This window comes from Boleophthalmus pectinirostris, unplaced genomic scaffold (assembly GCF_026225935.1).
Source record: "Boleophthalmus pectinirostris isolate CB_2022bp ecotype Guang Dong unplaced genomic scaffold, ASM2622593v1 HiC_scaffold_10, whole genome shotgun sequence".
In the NCBI taxonomy this organism is placed as follows: domain Eukaryota; kingdom Metazoa; phylum Chordata; class Actinopteri; order Gobiiformes; family Gobiidae; genus Boleophthalmus; species Boleophthalmus pectinirostris.
The window spans coordinates 14194974-14208978 of NW_026570971.1; the positions used below are offsets into that span (position 1 = coordinate 14194974).

At 39.4% G+C, this 14005-nt stretch overlaps 1 protein-coding gene across 1 annotated transcript; it reads right to left on the bottom strand.

Annotated features, from left to right (window-relative positions):
- Positions 1-408: 408 nt before the first annotated feature.
- Positions 409-12211, bottom strand: gabrg1 (gamma-aminobutyric acid type A receptor subunit gamma1). Its single transcript, XM_055160901.1, has 10 exons — positions 12177-12211; positions 11893-12060; positions 10819-10979; positions 10676-10743; positions 10047-10267; positions 8896-8978; positions 7012-7149; positions 4875-5027; positions 2885-3084; positions 409-690 (listed from the first exon to the last, which is right to left on the bottom strand). The coding sequence occupies exons 1-10, from the start codon at positions 12209-12211 to the stop codon at positions 409-411; spliced, it is 1509 nt and encodes a 502-aa protein (XP_055016876.1).
- Between the last annotated feature and the right edge of the window lie 1794 nt (positions 12212-14005).

Sequence of the window (14005 nt, forward strand, 5' to 3'; positions counted from 1 at the left end):
ATGATGTCAAATAAAAACTCAAATGTACACAATTTGGGAAGAAATATCGGAATAAAAAACTAAGTAAATTCTTGTTTACAATCCATTTCCATGAAAAAGACCAGACATATGACCAACAACAAATTCCCAAATAGATTGTTTCAATAAATACCCTTACTTTTGCCAAAGTATATCTTACACTGAGTATCAAAACAAAATGTATTTATTTATTTATTCTGTTAAGGGAATATTTGGTGTAAAATAACACTGATATCAAATGTTGTCTTGGTTTTGTACAAGTTTTCTTATATTACAGAATTTCACAAAACTTGAAATTGAAGTATTTCTCAAACCCTGTCTTCTACCTAAGCTTTAAATTTGAACATTCCAATCTCCAAAACAGCAGACAAAAGGAAATCCTGTTATGTATTATAGATACAAGTAGCCGATCCAATAAACTAAATTAAAAAGCCCAAATGCAGTGGGGAAGAAAATGCGCGCGTAGGAATCGATTTTGGAAACCCTTACGTGCATCCTGTTCTCACGCCAGGCCCCAGAGCGACAATCGTCGAAGCAGCAGAAGAAGCTGGCGCAGTCCTTCCCGTCCAGGCAGTCGTAGGCGAAGTCGTCCTCCTCCACGTAGGGCAGGATGTTGTTCATCTGCAGCAGAGACGTGCCCGGGCGGATGTTCACCAGGCTGGAGGTCTTCTGCTCAGAGGAGAGAGCAAAAGGGGCAACAAACATACACTAGTAGTCAAAAGTTTGGACACATCATCTCATTCAATGTTTTTTTTTATTTATTTTTTTTCTGTGTGTTGGTTATATACATACAGAAAGCATCAAACATATGAAGTAAAATATATGGAATTATTTACCAAAGGAAAAAGTTAAATAACTCTACTTCTTTGTTACATAATTCCATATATCATACTTCATATATTTGATGCCTTCTGTATGTATGTTCTGTGTGTACAGTATATAAAATGTAGAAAGTAGTAAACATTAAATGAGGTGTGTTCAGACTCTTGACTCGTAGTGTACGCTATAGTAAAGTTGTCAAAAGAATCGAAAATCAGATACGTGTTGGCCATACATATCAGAACTAAAACTACTCATTTGAGCAGGTATTGATACTTTAAAAAAAGTCACATTCTCAGGACAGACATGAACATTTCCTGAATCGCTTTAGAATGATCTTGAGCTGTATCAGAACAAGTATAAGAGTCTAGTATAAGCCCATGTCTAGTGTAGCAGGTGTATGAGGCCTGTTTTCTGTGGTAGCTGTGGAGAAGTAGAACTGGGTCCAGTAAAAACTATGATGCGATGAATGCAATGTAAAACTAACAGACTGGATCCAGTATGCGTTTTATGATGATTTAATGTGTAGATAACTAGTATCACAGAGCCAATGTGCGAATATGGACAGAGAGCAGGAATCCTGCAAAAATGACTACTGTATTGACAATGCATTATAAGCAGAAACAAAAGCAATAGCAGTCAACAAAAATTACGACTACCCAACCAACTTCTCTCTCCCCCTCCCTGCCCAGGTGAGTGCAGGCTCTTTATACACTTTTCCATGCCCGCACACACGCACACCCCACGCTCACATAACTCCCACCGCCCCTCAGGGGAGCAAACACACACACACATGCACACTGTGCCCAAGAAATGTCTCCCATATCTAGTATAAGCCCATGAACCACTATGGAACCTACCTGTACAACTGTGGGATTACACCAACATGTAATATAAATGAAAGTGTTTTAATTGAATGTTGAAAATGAAAAAAAAATAAATAAAGAGTGTTTTTATCATCATCACATTAAGTCTATAGTCTGATTCATCAGTCAGTTTCACTTCATGGAAACCGACTGACCTCGCAGCATTTGGATTCGTTCACTTTGTTCGTTCTTCGTTCTTTTTTGTTTAACCAATTGCTGCTATTTGGTCATGACGAATGTAATGCGCCACTAACTGGCTAACTTAAGCTTTTCCCAAATCCCGAAGGAAGAAAGGCAATAACGTCTTTCCCCTTCATAAAATGTATCAAACATTCTCTTTGTTCCGGCTTTAAATCCTCGATCTCAGGAATCGTTGCCAACACAGAATATATGGCTCTTCGCTGATTGGCTGGTGCCTGAACTCACACTTCCAGGGTTCTTGCAAACTGTCTAGTGTATTATGATTCCTGACCTAGTCACTTGGAGAGAAATGAAATTGAGCGGAGGCACTAGGTGGCACCAGCCTGGCTACTAAGTCTATCCCATAGTATCGAAATTTGACACACTACACTGTAGTAATGGGCTTACACTGTACTATTTTAGCTCTTTTTATCTGACCCTCTACAAGAGAATTTATAGCACTCCTTTTCAGACATGAATAATGATATTACACTGACGGCATTTATCCTGGTCTGTAATTAAATAAACATAAAGCCTTCATGTAGAAATTAATGTACGTCACCATATTTCATACTTAACATTAACCATATTGAAGTGAGTGATGCTGGGTTTCAGACAACGTCAAAACATTGTATGAGTCTGTTTTGTAAAATGATGGGGGTATGTTAACAAGCAGTGTCGCTCTGCTTGTTTTATTTTTAGATATTTCTTTCAAAATACCATATCATTTATACAAGAATTTTCTGAAAACACTTAAAACACCCCCCAGCCACTCTTAAATCTAGAGATGTATTAGTTCATCAGCTGCTTGTACTTCTGTGAGTAATAAGAAACAAATTGACCAAAAAATAAAAATGTATGCAATGCCTGTCCTTGTCATGAGTTTACCCATGTCTCAGTAAGTTATAATCATGCTTCGTCCACAGGGTCGTGTACCTCACCTGTGTGTATCTCACCTGTGTGTATCTCACCTGTGTGTACCTCACCTGTGTGTATCTCACCTGTGTGTTGTTGGCCTTGGCCTTCTTGTTCTGCCTGTTGCTGGTGAAGTAGTGCAGAGTGCCGTACTCCATGAGAGCAGCGAAGGTGAAGATGAAGCACACAGACACAAACAGATCCATGGCCGTCACGTACGACACTTTAGGCAGAGACTTCCTGGAAATGGTGCTGAGCGTCGTCATGGTGAGCACCGTGGTGATGCCTGCAATAAAACAGGACAGGGCATCATTGGCGTGTTTATACAAGCGGTAAATACTATGGGTGTGCAAAAATCTGCTTTATTGATATATCCGCAAGAGTATTTTTTAGTATCTTTTAGCAGTTGCTTATTTCTTGCTTATTTAGTGGAAGGAAACTTATGCAATATTCTTGATTTATTCACAGTACTGACGATTAAAATTAAGAAATAAAAAACTGAGAAATACTGTTATTAGGGGTGTAACAATATCCAAGTCTCATGATACGATATTGTCACAGTATGAATCTCACTTTACGATATTTATTGCGATATAGTGGGAAAGCTCATGATATGGTAGGGAGTCTCACGATTAGGGATGTAACAATATCCAAATCTCTTACGATATTTATCCAATATTTTCACGATATACATCTCACGGTACAATATTTACTGCGATATTTTGTGGAGGTTAACAAAACTGTTAATATGCTACTTTTCCTCTTAAAATGCCTTGACAAGACCCAAAGAACTAAGACTCAAAAGTGTTCAGAACTGTTATTTCTTCTTGTAGTCTACACCGAAGCAAAGGATCATGGTCTGTGTAGTTCTCTCTGTCATTTTTGGGCTATTGCTGCACCATAACTCTTAATTTAAGCAGAGACTTGTAATTCGATATATTGTGATAGCCCACGATATTATTGTGAGAACTTTGACGATACAATATCACGATATTTCGGTTATTGTTACATCCCTAGCTGCAACTAAAATGCATTTGGTTCTTAAATAAAACAGCATACACTGGAAAAAACAAAACAATATCTACTTAAGTTAAAATGACTAATTAAGAACATTTTACTTTATTTGAGTAGATTCAACTTGACAAGTAAAATTATCTACCAATGGAATAAGTGTGTTTTTCTTAATTTAAGCAACATTCAATTTTGTTTCTTATTTTAAGTCCAAAAAGTTGTTGTTTTTCTTATTTTAAGTGTAGCAAGATGCATTTTCATATTTCAAGTACAAAATATCTTGTTCCACTGGCAGATTATTTTACTTGTCAAGTGAAATTGACTCAAATCATGATAAAACTTTCTTAATTCAAGTCATGTTAACATGACTAGACTTTGTTTTTTGCAGTGTACATATCACAGAATATCAGGTGCAGTATAAAAATGACAGCATGTATCTCCAAATTGTGATAATATTGTATCGTGAGCCATGTATCATGTATCATATCAAATTGTGAGGGACCCTGTGATTCCCATCTGCAACTAATCATTGAAATAGTTGAAAAAAATATATATATAAATTATTATTATTATTAACTATTATTTCTTTTATATATGGGTATATTTTAACAACATTTTAAGAACATACAGGCTGAAATATGGTGACTGAAGGCTTGAGACTTGAGAAACAATGTCTGAAATTGTTGTGTAATTTTTTCACATTTTAATGAATTTTTTTCAGCCTGTATAGTTCAGATAAGTAACAAAAATATGATTATGATTATTATTATTTCAATTTATCATGGCAATGGTTGTAAACACAGTATCAACTCACTGGCGCAGAAAGGCTGTGTCCTTGTGTCGTCACTACATTCAAAAGAGCTCGTTGTTACATAAAGTGCTAGAGGCGGGTCAGATTTCTATGGTGGGGTTTTCATGTGGCATGTTTTATCCTGGTTTACGGTTCATGTCTCTGTAATTATGAGGCTTATACAAACGAAATAATATCTAGCAGCAGAAATGAACTGAACCAGTGATGTATTTTGTTCACTTATTCATAAAATGGCATGGTGTTTTTTCACAGACCCAGTGACGTGCGGGCGGGGACTGCATCCTTGTTGATCCAGAAGGAGACCCAGGACAGCACCACGATCATGCTGCAGGGGATGTACGTCTGGATGGTGAAGTAGCCCATCCTCCGGCTCAGGTCAAAGAAGATGGTCATGATCACATATTCACCTGGAGTCATGAAGACACACATTTTAATCTGCAAAATATGAACTAACTTTAAATGTGCATTGTTTTGTCCCTGTAAGAATGTTAAAAAAAATCTTAACTTTAAACTTTAAGGAGCACTGTGCAACTTTTTGGTTCGAGGTCACCTGCTTGTTTCTATGGATATGTCATTGCTCTGCTTAGAATGTTCCACAGTATGACATTAAACAGCTCTACAGTTAGAATTCATTCGCCTGACAGTAGGCGGGTACTTTTTATCATTTTACCACGTTGCCATCGCTGCTATTTGGTCACATATGTAATGCGCCGCTAACAGGGATATCTGGTATATTAAGCTTTTCCCAAATCCCATAGGAAGAAGGGCAATAATGTCTTTCCCCTTGATGAAATTCGACATTCTCTTTATTCTTTCTTTAAATCCTCGGGAATCGTTGACAACACTGAATATATGGCTCTTTGCTGATTGACTGGTGCCCGAACTTGCACTTCCAGGGTTCTTGCAAATCATCTATCGTATTTTGATTCCTGACATAGTTGCTAGAGAGAAATGAAATTGAGCTGAGGCACTAGGTGGTACCAGCCTGGCTATGGTTTTATAGCTCAAAAATACTAAAACAAGTATTCTAACTGTGAGTGGGGTTGCCTCTCCACTAGGGGTGTGCAAAAATATAGAAATATTGATATATCGTATCATTTAATGTGATGTGATATGTGATATAATATCAATATTGTGAACTGCTGTATTGATATATCACCAAGAGTATTTTTTGTTATGTTTTACTAAATTATTTTGTTAGAGTGCTACAGTTTTGTTGCTTGTTTAGAGAAAGGAAACTTGTTTATGCAACATATTTGACATTTTCAGTGTTTTGATGATTAAAATGTTTGTGTTTCATATTAAGTTTGCACAAGAAGTGGTTTAACAAAGACTTTTCTTATCACAGCCATGATTTAGCCATTATTTTTTACTGAACCGTATCAAATCAATTTGAAATATATCACATCGAAAGTGCACTGTATTGAGATATGTATCAAATCGTGACCTATGTATTGAGGTATGTATCATATCAGCAACTTCTTAATGATACCCAGCACTCCTCTCCACAGATCTGGACTGTAATTTTGTATGGTTTGGATTCCATGAAGATAGAAAGGTTTAATACTATGAGGCATTTCAGACAAAGCAATAACATCTCCATGAAGAAGTTACATAATGCACTTTTAAGGTTCATGTAATTTTGTCTCATAAAATGACGACCCCGTAGAGCAATTATTTTTGTCATATGTAAAAGATAAATGCAAAATGTTATGCTTCAGATGTTATTGCTTTGCCCCTAATCTTCCACAGTATAGCATAAAATTGACCTATTGGGCTTGGATTCAATTACAGCTGTTTTATTGCGAGAGAAATTGCCTGTAAAACTCATTCTTACTGTGAACATGCTCGCCTCTCTACAAATCTGATCTGTAACTTGGCCTTGTGGCATCACCTGCTTTGTCTCCATGGAGATAGATGAGTTTAATACTGTGAAATATTCCTCTCTACTCTATCAGAAAAGTTATAGTGCACCTTTAAGCAATGTATTTTAGACCAACAAATCGATGTAATCCGTCATTTTCAGACCCACAAATTTAAGATTAGATGTATTGTAAAAACTCAGAGTTATATATTAACACACAACACTTTTTAAATCAAGCAATATTATCACTATTGCAGCATAATTTTGGATTTTAAAAGTAGGATTCTGTTCAAAGGGCATTTGAGAGAAGACTGAAGTATAAACAACTAATCACATTAATTTCAGAACATGTTTGTAGAGATCTGAACTAGGCACAAGAGTTCTCTAGGCCCACAAAAAAGAAATAATTGTAGCGTTTGCACCAACTCAAATTAGAATTTCTGTTTGATTACGATTAACTGTCCAGCCCAGATTATCACAGAGTAAACCTCCTGTCACTAACCATACAAACATGAAGCACTGGTCACCTGACTGCGTGTGAGCCACATCTGAAGTGTTCCTGAGCCCCACGAAAGCAAACTGGTACAGCCTCCAGTAACGTTGGTCTGCCACCTCCACGGCCCTCCTCTGCCACCGGTACATGATCTCATTCCTGGGGTAACCATCTGGACACATGCAGCGAGGAGCCAAGACAACACAATGGGATTATTCTCATGTGTTTTACAGGAACGACATGTCTGCCGTCTGAATAAAGGGCTGTTTGCACTAGAAGAAACGCAAGTAAAATTTTGACTACATATCTTTCATTGCTTACTTCAAATAAGAATATTAGTTTGGATTGCAGTAGTTTTTAATTTGTTCAGTAGTTTATAATGCAGAATATTTCACTGTTTTCATGTGTAAACAGCCCCCATTAAATCTCTGGTAATGTAACTGAACACTACAGTCTCATCAAACTCACTCCAGTGAACATCACATTGGTGCTGAATGACAAGTGGGTAAGCAAGTAGCTCTATTTATTCAGTTACACTTACTTGAGTAATTTTGAAGGTTCAATACTTTTAAAGGTGTATTGTGCAACTTATCTGGTGTGTCCATCACCTGCTTGTCTTCATGGAGATGTTATAGTTTTCCCTGTTGCATGGACTTTAAACACTTCCATCCAGCATTTTTTCATTACAGCTATTTCTATTGCTCAAAAATACAATAATTCTCTCTGTGAATAGTGTTGCCTTTCCACAGATCTGATCTTTAATGTAGCCTATAGTTGTCTCCCTTGAGGTAGACAGGTTTAATCTTCTAGACGAGACAATATCATCTCCATGAAGATAAGCATTTGACAGACCCTTCACCAGAAAAGTGTGTGCAATGCTCCTTTAAGTAGGGATGCACCATTACTTGTGTCAAATATCAGCACCAATAATGAAAACTTAGCTGAATCGGGCATCGGTTCCCTGGTTGGACCTTTAATTGGATGTAATAAGACCACTTAAGGCTGATTTTGACCTAGAATGTCTTATAATGTTTGAACTTTTATTCATACAAAATGTTTCTGTCATCGTTTGAAGGATGAATAACAGTTACATAATCTCTCTTGTGTCCTGTTAACTATGTGTAAAGATATAAGAGCGACTTTCCATCCTTTCACTGGTATCGGTTAATATCAGGTATTGAGAGATACTTAAAATATCAATATCGGAATCGAAACTGAAAAAGCTGGATCGCCACATCCCTACTCTTAATGTGGCTACTCTTCTCAGTGCAATTCAAGTGACAGAAGCTTTGTCTTGACTATAAATGTGTTTACATCTTCCAAAATGCACTTTAAATGTTATGCGCATAAATCAAAATGAAGCAAGCAGATAAACTTTTATGCAAATAAATGGTTCTAAATGTGATATTTGGCATTTCCACCTCACATTTATGTATCTGCCTTTAGTTCTGCATTATGAAGTTGCTATATTTGCCCATCTAAACCTGAATACAAGTTTGTGATTTAAGGGATTGGTGCAAAAATAATTTAGTTATGAGCATTTCAACCAAAAGGTGATGTTCATAGTGTGAATTTTTGAGACTTCACTTTTCTATCTGGATTTCTAAATGGAAAATCTGTAAAGAACCCAACATGAGGCAAAGCACAAGACCAGATGATAGATGAGGAATGGCACAAGGACACGGACAAACGGATCAGACTGGGACGGTTCACAATTCATCCAGAGACTCCGGTGGCTGGTGAGGCTCTTCTCTACAGCGGCGATGGGCAAAGAGTGGGCGAGAGAAGGCAGTCGCAAGCATATATGAACCATGAGTGGGGAGCACGATTAGCCAGTGCACTGAATAGTAACGGAGCCGGAAATGCGGCGTTCAGGAAAATACGGAATAACATGAAGGGAAAATATGTGGGCACCTACAGCTTGAAAACTCCAGGGGACACGAGTGCTCATCCATTGGAAAGTTATGCAGCTTAAGGTAGCACTCGGCATTTATAGTCAACCTGACAAAGACAGAATTGTGACACAGAGAAAGTGCTCTTAGAAACGTTTTTCCTTTTCAAAACATGATTGAGTATTTGGTAAGGGCAGAAAATATCCAAAAAACAAATATATATGCACACTAAAACTGAACAAACCACACATGTAACTAGGCCTGTCACGATAACACATTTTGAGTGAGATATAAACAATTCAAAATAATACTGAAACAAATTTATACCACTGATAAATAACTATTCAAGGAACTGCATGTAGCCTGCACTCTTACTGTTTTTAAAGGTACTGTAGTCACAACTGAATCTGAGTTGCCGGTGCCCAAATATGCAGACAGAGGCTGTGAAAGCCCCTGTGAATGCACAGAACCTCCAGAATTCACTCACTGAGCTGCAGAGGCTGCACTAGCACTGATTCATGACTGGCTGCTGGTGCTGGGGTTTAGGGAGTGACCACTTAGATCAGAGAGGCATTTTACATTTAAACAAACTGGGTTTCAGCATTGAAACCCAAATAGAAATCTAAATGAGAGTCTTGTGTGAGGTCATTCTGATTGGCTAATCATTTGGCTAATCATTTAATTGGTCTTGACAGCCAAAAGCACCAAATAATAACATAAACAACTTGGCCATCATTTCCGATATTGTAATCAAAGATAAATCAGCATTATATTGATGTCAGTAAAAGCTATATTTGATTTGAACATGTATTCCTCATATCTGGAACATGAGTATCATAGAATATCTTCATGAAATTTAAAATCAAAATACACACACACACATATGCGTGTGTGTGTGTGTGTGTGTGTGTGTGTATTTTGCTCTTTAGTTAGTATCTATGATGAGTCATAGAAATTATTAATTCAAGTTGAATTATTCAACCCTCTACAGCTGAAATCACAAAAATAACCAAAAACTTTACACAACTGCCAAGAAAAAGTACCCATGATAAATACTGACCCCAAAAATGACTTTTCCATCTATCAAATACTGAAGTGGAAATAGTAATTGCCGTGACAGGCCTGTACCTTCCTTCCCTTGTGTGCGTGTCTGTGTGTGTGTGGAGGAGAGCCTTACCTCAGTGTGTACATGACGCGCCCATTGCTCCACAGGCGGAGCAGTCTGTTGGGGGTGGTGATCCAGTGAGCGTCAGATTTTCGGGAGTTTCTGAAGAAGGTGTCTGGGATCCAGATTTTGCCTACCATGTTACTGTTGAGCATGAGCAGCTTCATGGTGCTGTTGAACTTGAGCCTGCTGTCGTACCATGTCTGAGCGAAGAAGATGTCAATGGTGTACTCCTACACAACAAATACAGGGTGTATAGAAATGTATATAATGAAATGTTATTTCACACATAACTGTACTACTACTAAGTCCCCAAAATCATCCTGTATCCATTTAGTTAGAGGAAGCAGCCTCAGCAACAGTGGCTGAAAGTGTCTTTAAATGTGCAAAAACATGTGTATAGGGAGGAAACTTTTATAATTATATAGTGATAGAATATTTTTCTTCAGTCTTCTTCTTTTGAAAACTATAAACCATGCTGTTAGAGAAATACCATTTCTGAGGGCACTCACTGCCAGCTCAGTCTCCAGTTCCTATTCTGTGTGAACGTTCGACTGCTACAAAAAAAATATTACCAGGGACAGTTAAATCTCTCTATAATCACATGCCTCCCACAAAGTGCAGTGTCAGTGTCGGCTCACCATGTTGATGGGGTCCACAGGCCCAATGCTGTTCACGTACACGGCTGTTTCAATCACTGTAGGCCTCACTAAAACAGTTTACCTTGTTAAACATATTCAAAAATAAAGTCTTTCTTCATAAGAAAAGCAGAAAGAGCACTTACCTCCAATGTCTGGCCTCAGCTTGTTGTCGTAGCCTTGCAAAAGTTTATTGAGAATCAAAGTGACATCGCTCTCATAGACTTTAGGTGATAACACCCACGTCTTGTTAATAGGCACATCTTCATAGTCCTCCTCCTGCTGTTTACTGGACCCAACGGCTGCCCTGCACAAACCACAGTCATATATCAGAGGATCAGTGTAAGCTCTGAACACAGGCTACAGAGAGCAGGCTCTTTGCTCCTATTGTGGGCTGGGACAAGCAATTCAAATGAAAAACAACATAGTGTCACCTTGTGGGTGGAACAGCCAGTCCACACAGGAGGCTGCACACTCCACTGGCCAAGTTTGGTTCCTTGTCCTCTGGACAGATGTCAGTAATATTTACTGCTCATTTAAGCGACTCACCTGGGTCTTGAAGTTATTCTGCTGTTGTTCTGAGCGCTGCTGTGAGTGTGGGGTGTTACAGGACTCACTGAGTTGTTGTATGTGCCGGCAAAAAAAAAAAAAAAATAGTGAAAAAAATTTATGCATTTACATGTACGTCTAATAGAATGTCTCGAGTGTAATAAAACAGGAGCCTGTTTTTTCCCTGGAGGAAAGGGGAAAAGCTATTTAGTTTAAAAAGGTCTATGTTGACATGGGAACACATCCACAAGGACATGAAGCTAACAAAAATGGAAACTCCATTGTGATGTTTCATCAAACAGAAACAATATTGGGCTGTTCACACCAGAGACACTGGTGTTTGGTTCCTGGCCCGGGCTAACGTGTGATGCTGCGGTCGGAGCTCAGAGCTGGCCCCGCAGACGCAGTGTGGCTCCAGATTAGCCTGCGGAGAAAAGACACCGGCCAATGGACCTGGCGCACACTAAAAGAGCACACCTCGCCATGTCGGTCACGGCATCCAACAAGGATTTGGCAAATAAGTAGAACAAGAGGGCGTTTATGTATATGCTAAAGGGTCTAGGCCCCACTGTGGTGAAGAAATGAATGACAGGTGAGCTCGGAGGGGACTCGCTCACACGCGGGCAGCACTCACAAACACACTCTTTATGATTAATGATAAAACAGCTTACCAGAGGCGCAGGAGAGCGAAGAGCAGCCAGGACTTCATGGCTTTGTCCCGCTGGACGCTGTTTGAGCGGAGTGTCCAGCGCACGCAGACTCGGTGGAAGGTGCAGAGCCGTGCCGAGCCAGCGGTGAGCTGCAGAGGAGAGGTGGAGAGGGAGCTGACTGCGCGCTCTCTGCAGTGGCGCTAACAGCCTGCTCTCTGTGCACAGAAGAGCACAAAGCACTCAGCCTCACGCTCTTGTTCCCTTCTATTCACTATCTCCAGCAGGCTGCACGAGGCTGCACTCACTGTGCCCACGGGCACGGCACTAATAACGCCGACATGTCACGTCCAGTCAAACAGAGCAGCGCTGCGTGGCACAGCTGCCAGAAAGAGCCACAGAGCAGAGGAAGGAGGAGGATGTCAACTCGGCCTGTTTCTGTGGAAGTCCTCTTTATATACAGACTATTTATATTTATTTAACTCATTCGTTCATTAGTCCACTGTTTGCTCCCAGCTCTGATAGCCCCTGTCCTCTCGGGCTGAGGGTCAGGCAGACTGTGATTGTGATGTGAGAGTGGACATGCGCCTCCCTGTGGTCAGGCCTAAGATCATATTCTACTTGAGGGAAAACTTGCTTCAAAGGTCAAGTAACTGCAAAAGCATATGGAGTTGTGATGCTCCTCAGACTGACAGTTCTCCACATTACACTCCAGGAATCCTTCTGACAGCCTACTAAAATGTAGCCTAAAGGCTAATTATTAAAAATACATAAACCGCTATCTAAACACATGCAATGGCTTTTTCATTTTGAGACTTGCAGGCTGAAAGCAGCAGGCGTGGACACGTGTGAATGTGCTAAGTGTAGAGGACAGAACGGGCCGCTTAAGGGCTGCTGAGGCATCACTGCGCGCTCAGGTTATGTGCAGGGTAAGCAGCACACAACAACAAAGGCACGCTCAAGGAACACCACACCAGCACTTTCACAGCACTCAGAGGTTTATTAGAATACTCAGAACATGTCATAGGCTAGTCACAGTCATTTGGCATGTTGATTGTCGGAGTGCAATATTTTTGTAATATAGGCTACGTGTAGAAGAAATTAAGACATAGATTAAGTGAGGCAAATGTGTACACAACATTACAGTGAGAGGTATGGTAACTGCACAAGAGAATTTCAATACAAATCAATTGCTTTATATTAAAGGCGCACTACGTAAATTTTCCGGTGGAGGGTTCGTGTGCTCTGCTACCTGCTTGCTCCATGGAGATGTTATTGCTTTGCCCTGAGTGTTCTGTATGGCATTAAAGTCAGTTCCGTGAAACACATGTATGTAATTAAATAACTGAAATATAGATATTTTTAATGCCATGCTTTGGAACATACCAGGCAGAGCAATAACACCTCAAGACAGATGGAGATCCCTCCACCCGACCAAAAATAGTGCCCCATTAATAACAAAAAATATATAGGCCTATGCAAAAAGTATAATTGTAAACATAGAACACTTATACACATATTGATACTCTGACATCATGCTGGGGGTGTTCTACATGTAGGCTATCTGTAATGGTGGAATGCTTAGGGGTTACCATGGTGATACAATGCAGACGTTAGCAAACATGGACAAAAACGTTCATGTGCGAGAGACTTGTTTAACAGCACAAATTAGCTCACTGTTGTAGTTCCAGCTAAATGAGTTGTTTCTCGTCAGATTGTGTTAAAATAAAGCACAGATTAAAGCCTAGTAAACACTCAGACAGAGCAGAGCCTACAGATAGCATCACACCCCCAGGGAATGTTGATGTAGCAGCTGCAAAGTATCCATGACAGTAATTTAAACGCTACATGTATCAGCTACTTATTTAAGAAATAATGCATAAGGGAGTATTTCGGCACTGGGTCAAGGCTATACATGTGAATAAGACAACGAATATCCAATGCACTTTAATGTGGACGTTTTAAAGAGCCTGTACCTGATTTCACAACTTTCTGGGATAGAGTCAAGCAATTGTTTCTGGTGACGCGAGTTGAGGCTCACTGATGAGATGGGAATTTTTAAATCACCAGCTCCAGACACCAATGTGAGAACTTCATTTATCTCACAGAGGGGAACGGCCGAGGCTGAGATTTGAGA

Coding starts and splice junctions, on each gene's coding strand:
- gabrg1 (XM_055160901.1), bottom strand. CDS start 12,211: ATGTCGGCGTTATTAGTGCCGTGCCCGTGGGCACA. Junction 8,979..10,046: donor CGCGTCATGTACACACTGAG/GTAAGGCTCTCC, acceptor TGTCTTTGTCAG/GTTGACTATAAATGCCGAGT. Junction 3,085..4,874: donor CCCCGCCCGCACGTCACTGG/GTCTGTGAAAAA, acceptor GTTTTATTGCAG/GCATCACCACGGTGCTCACC.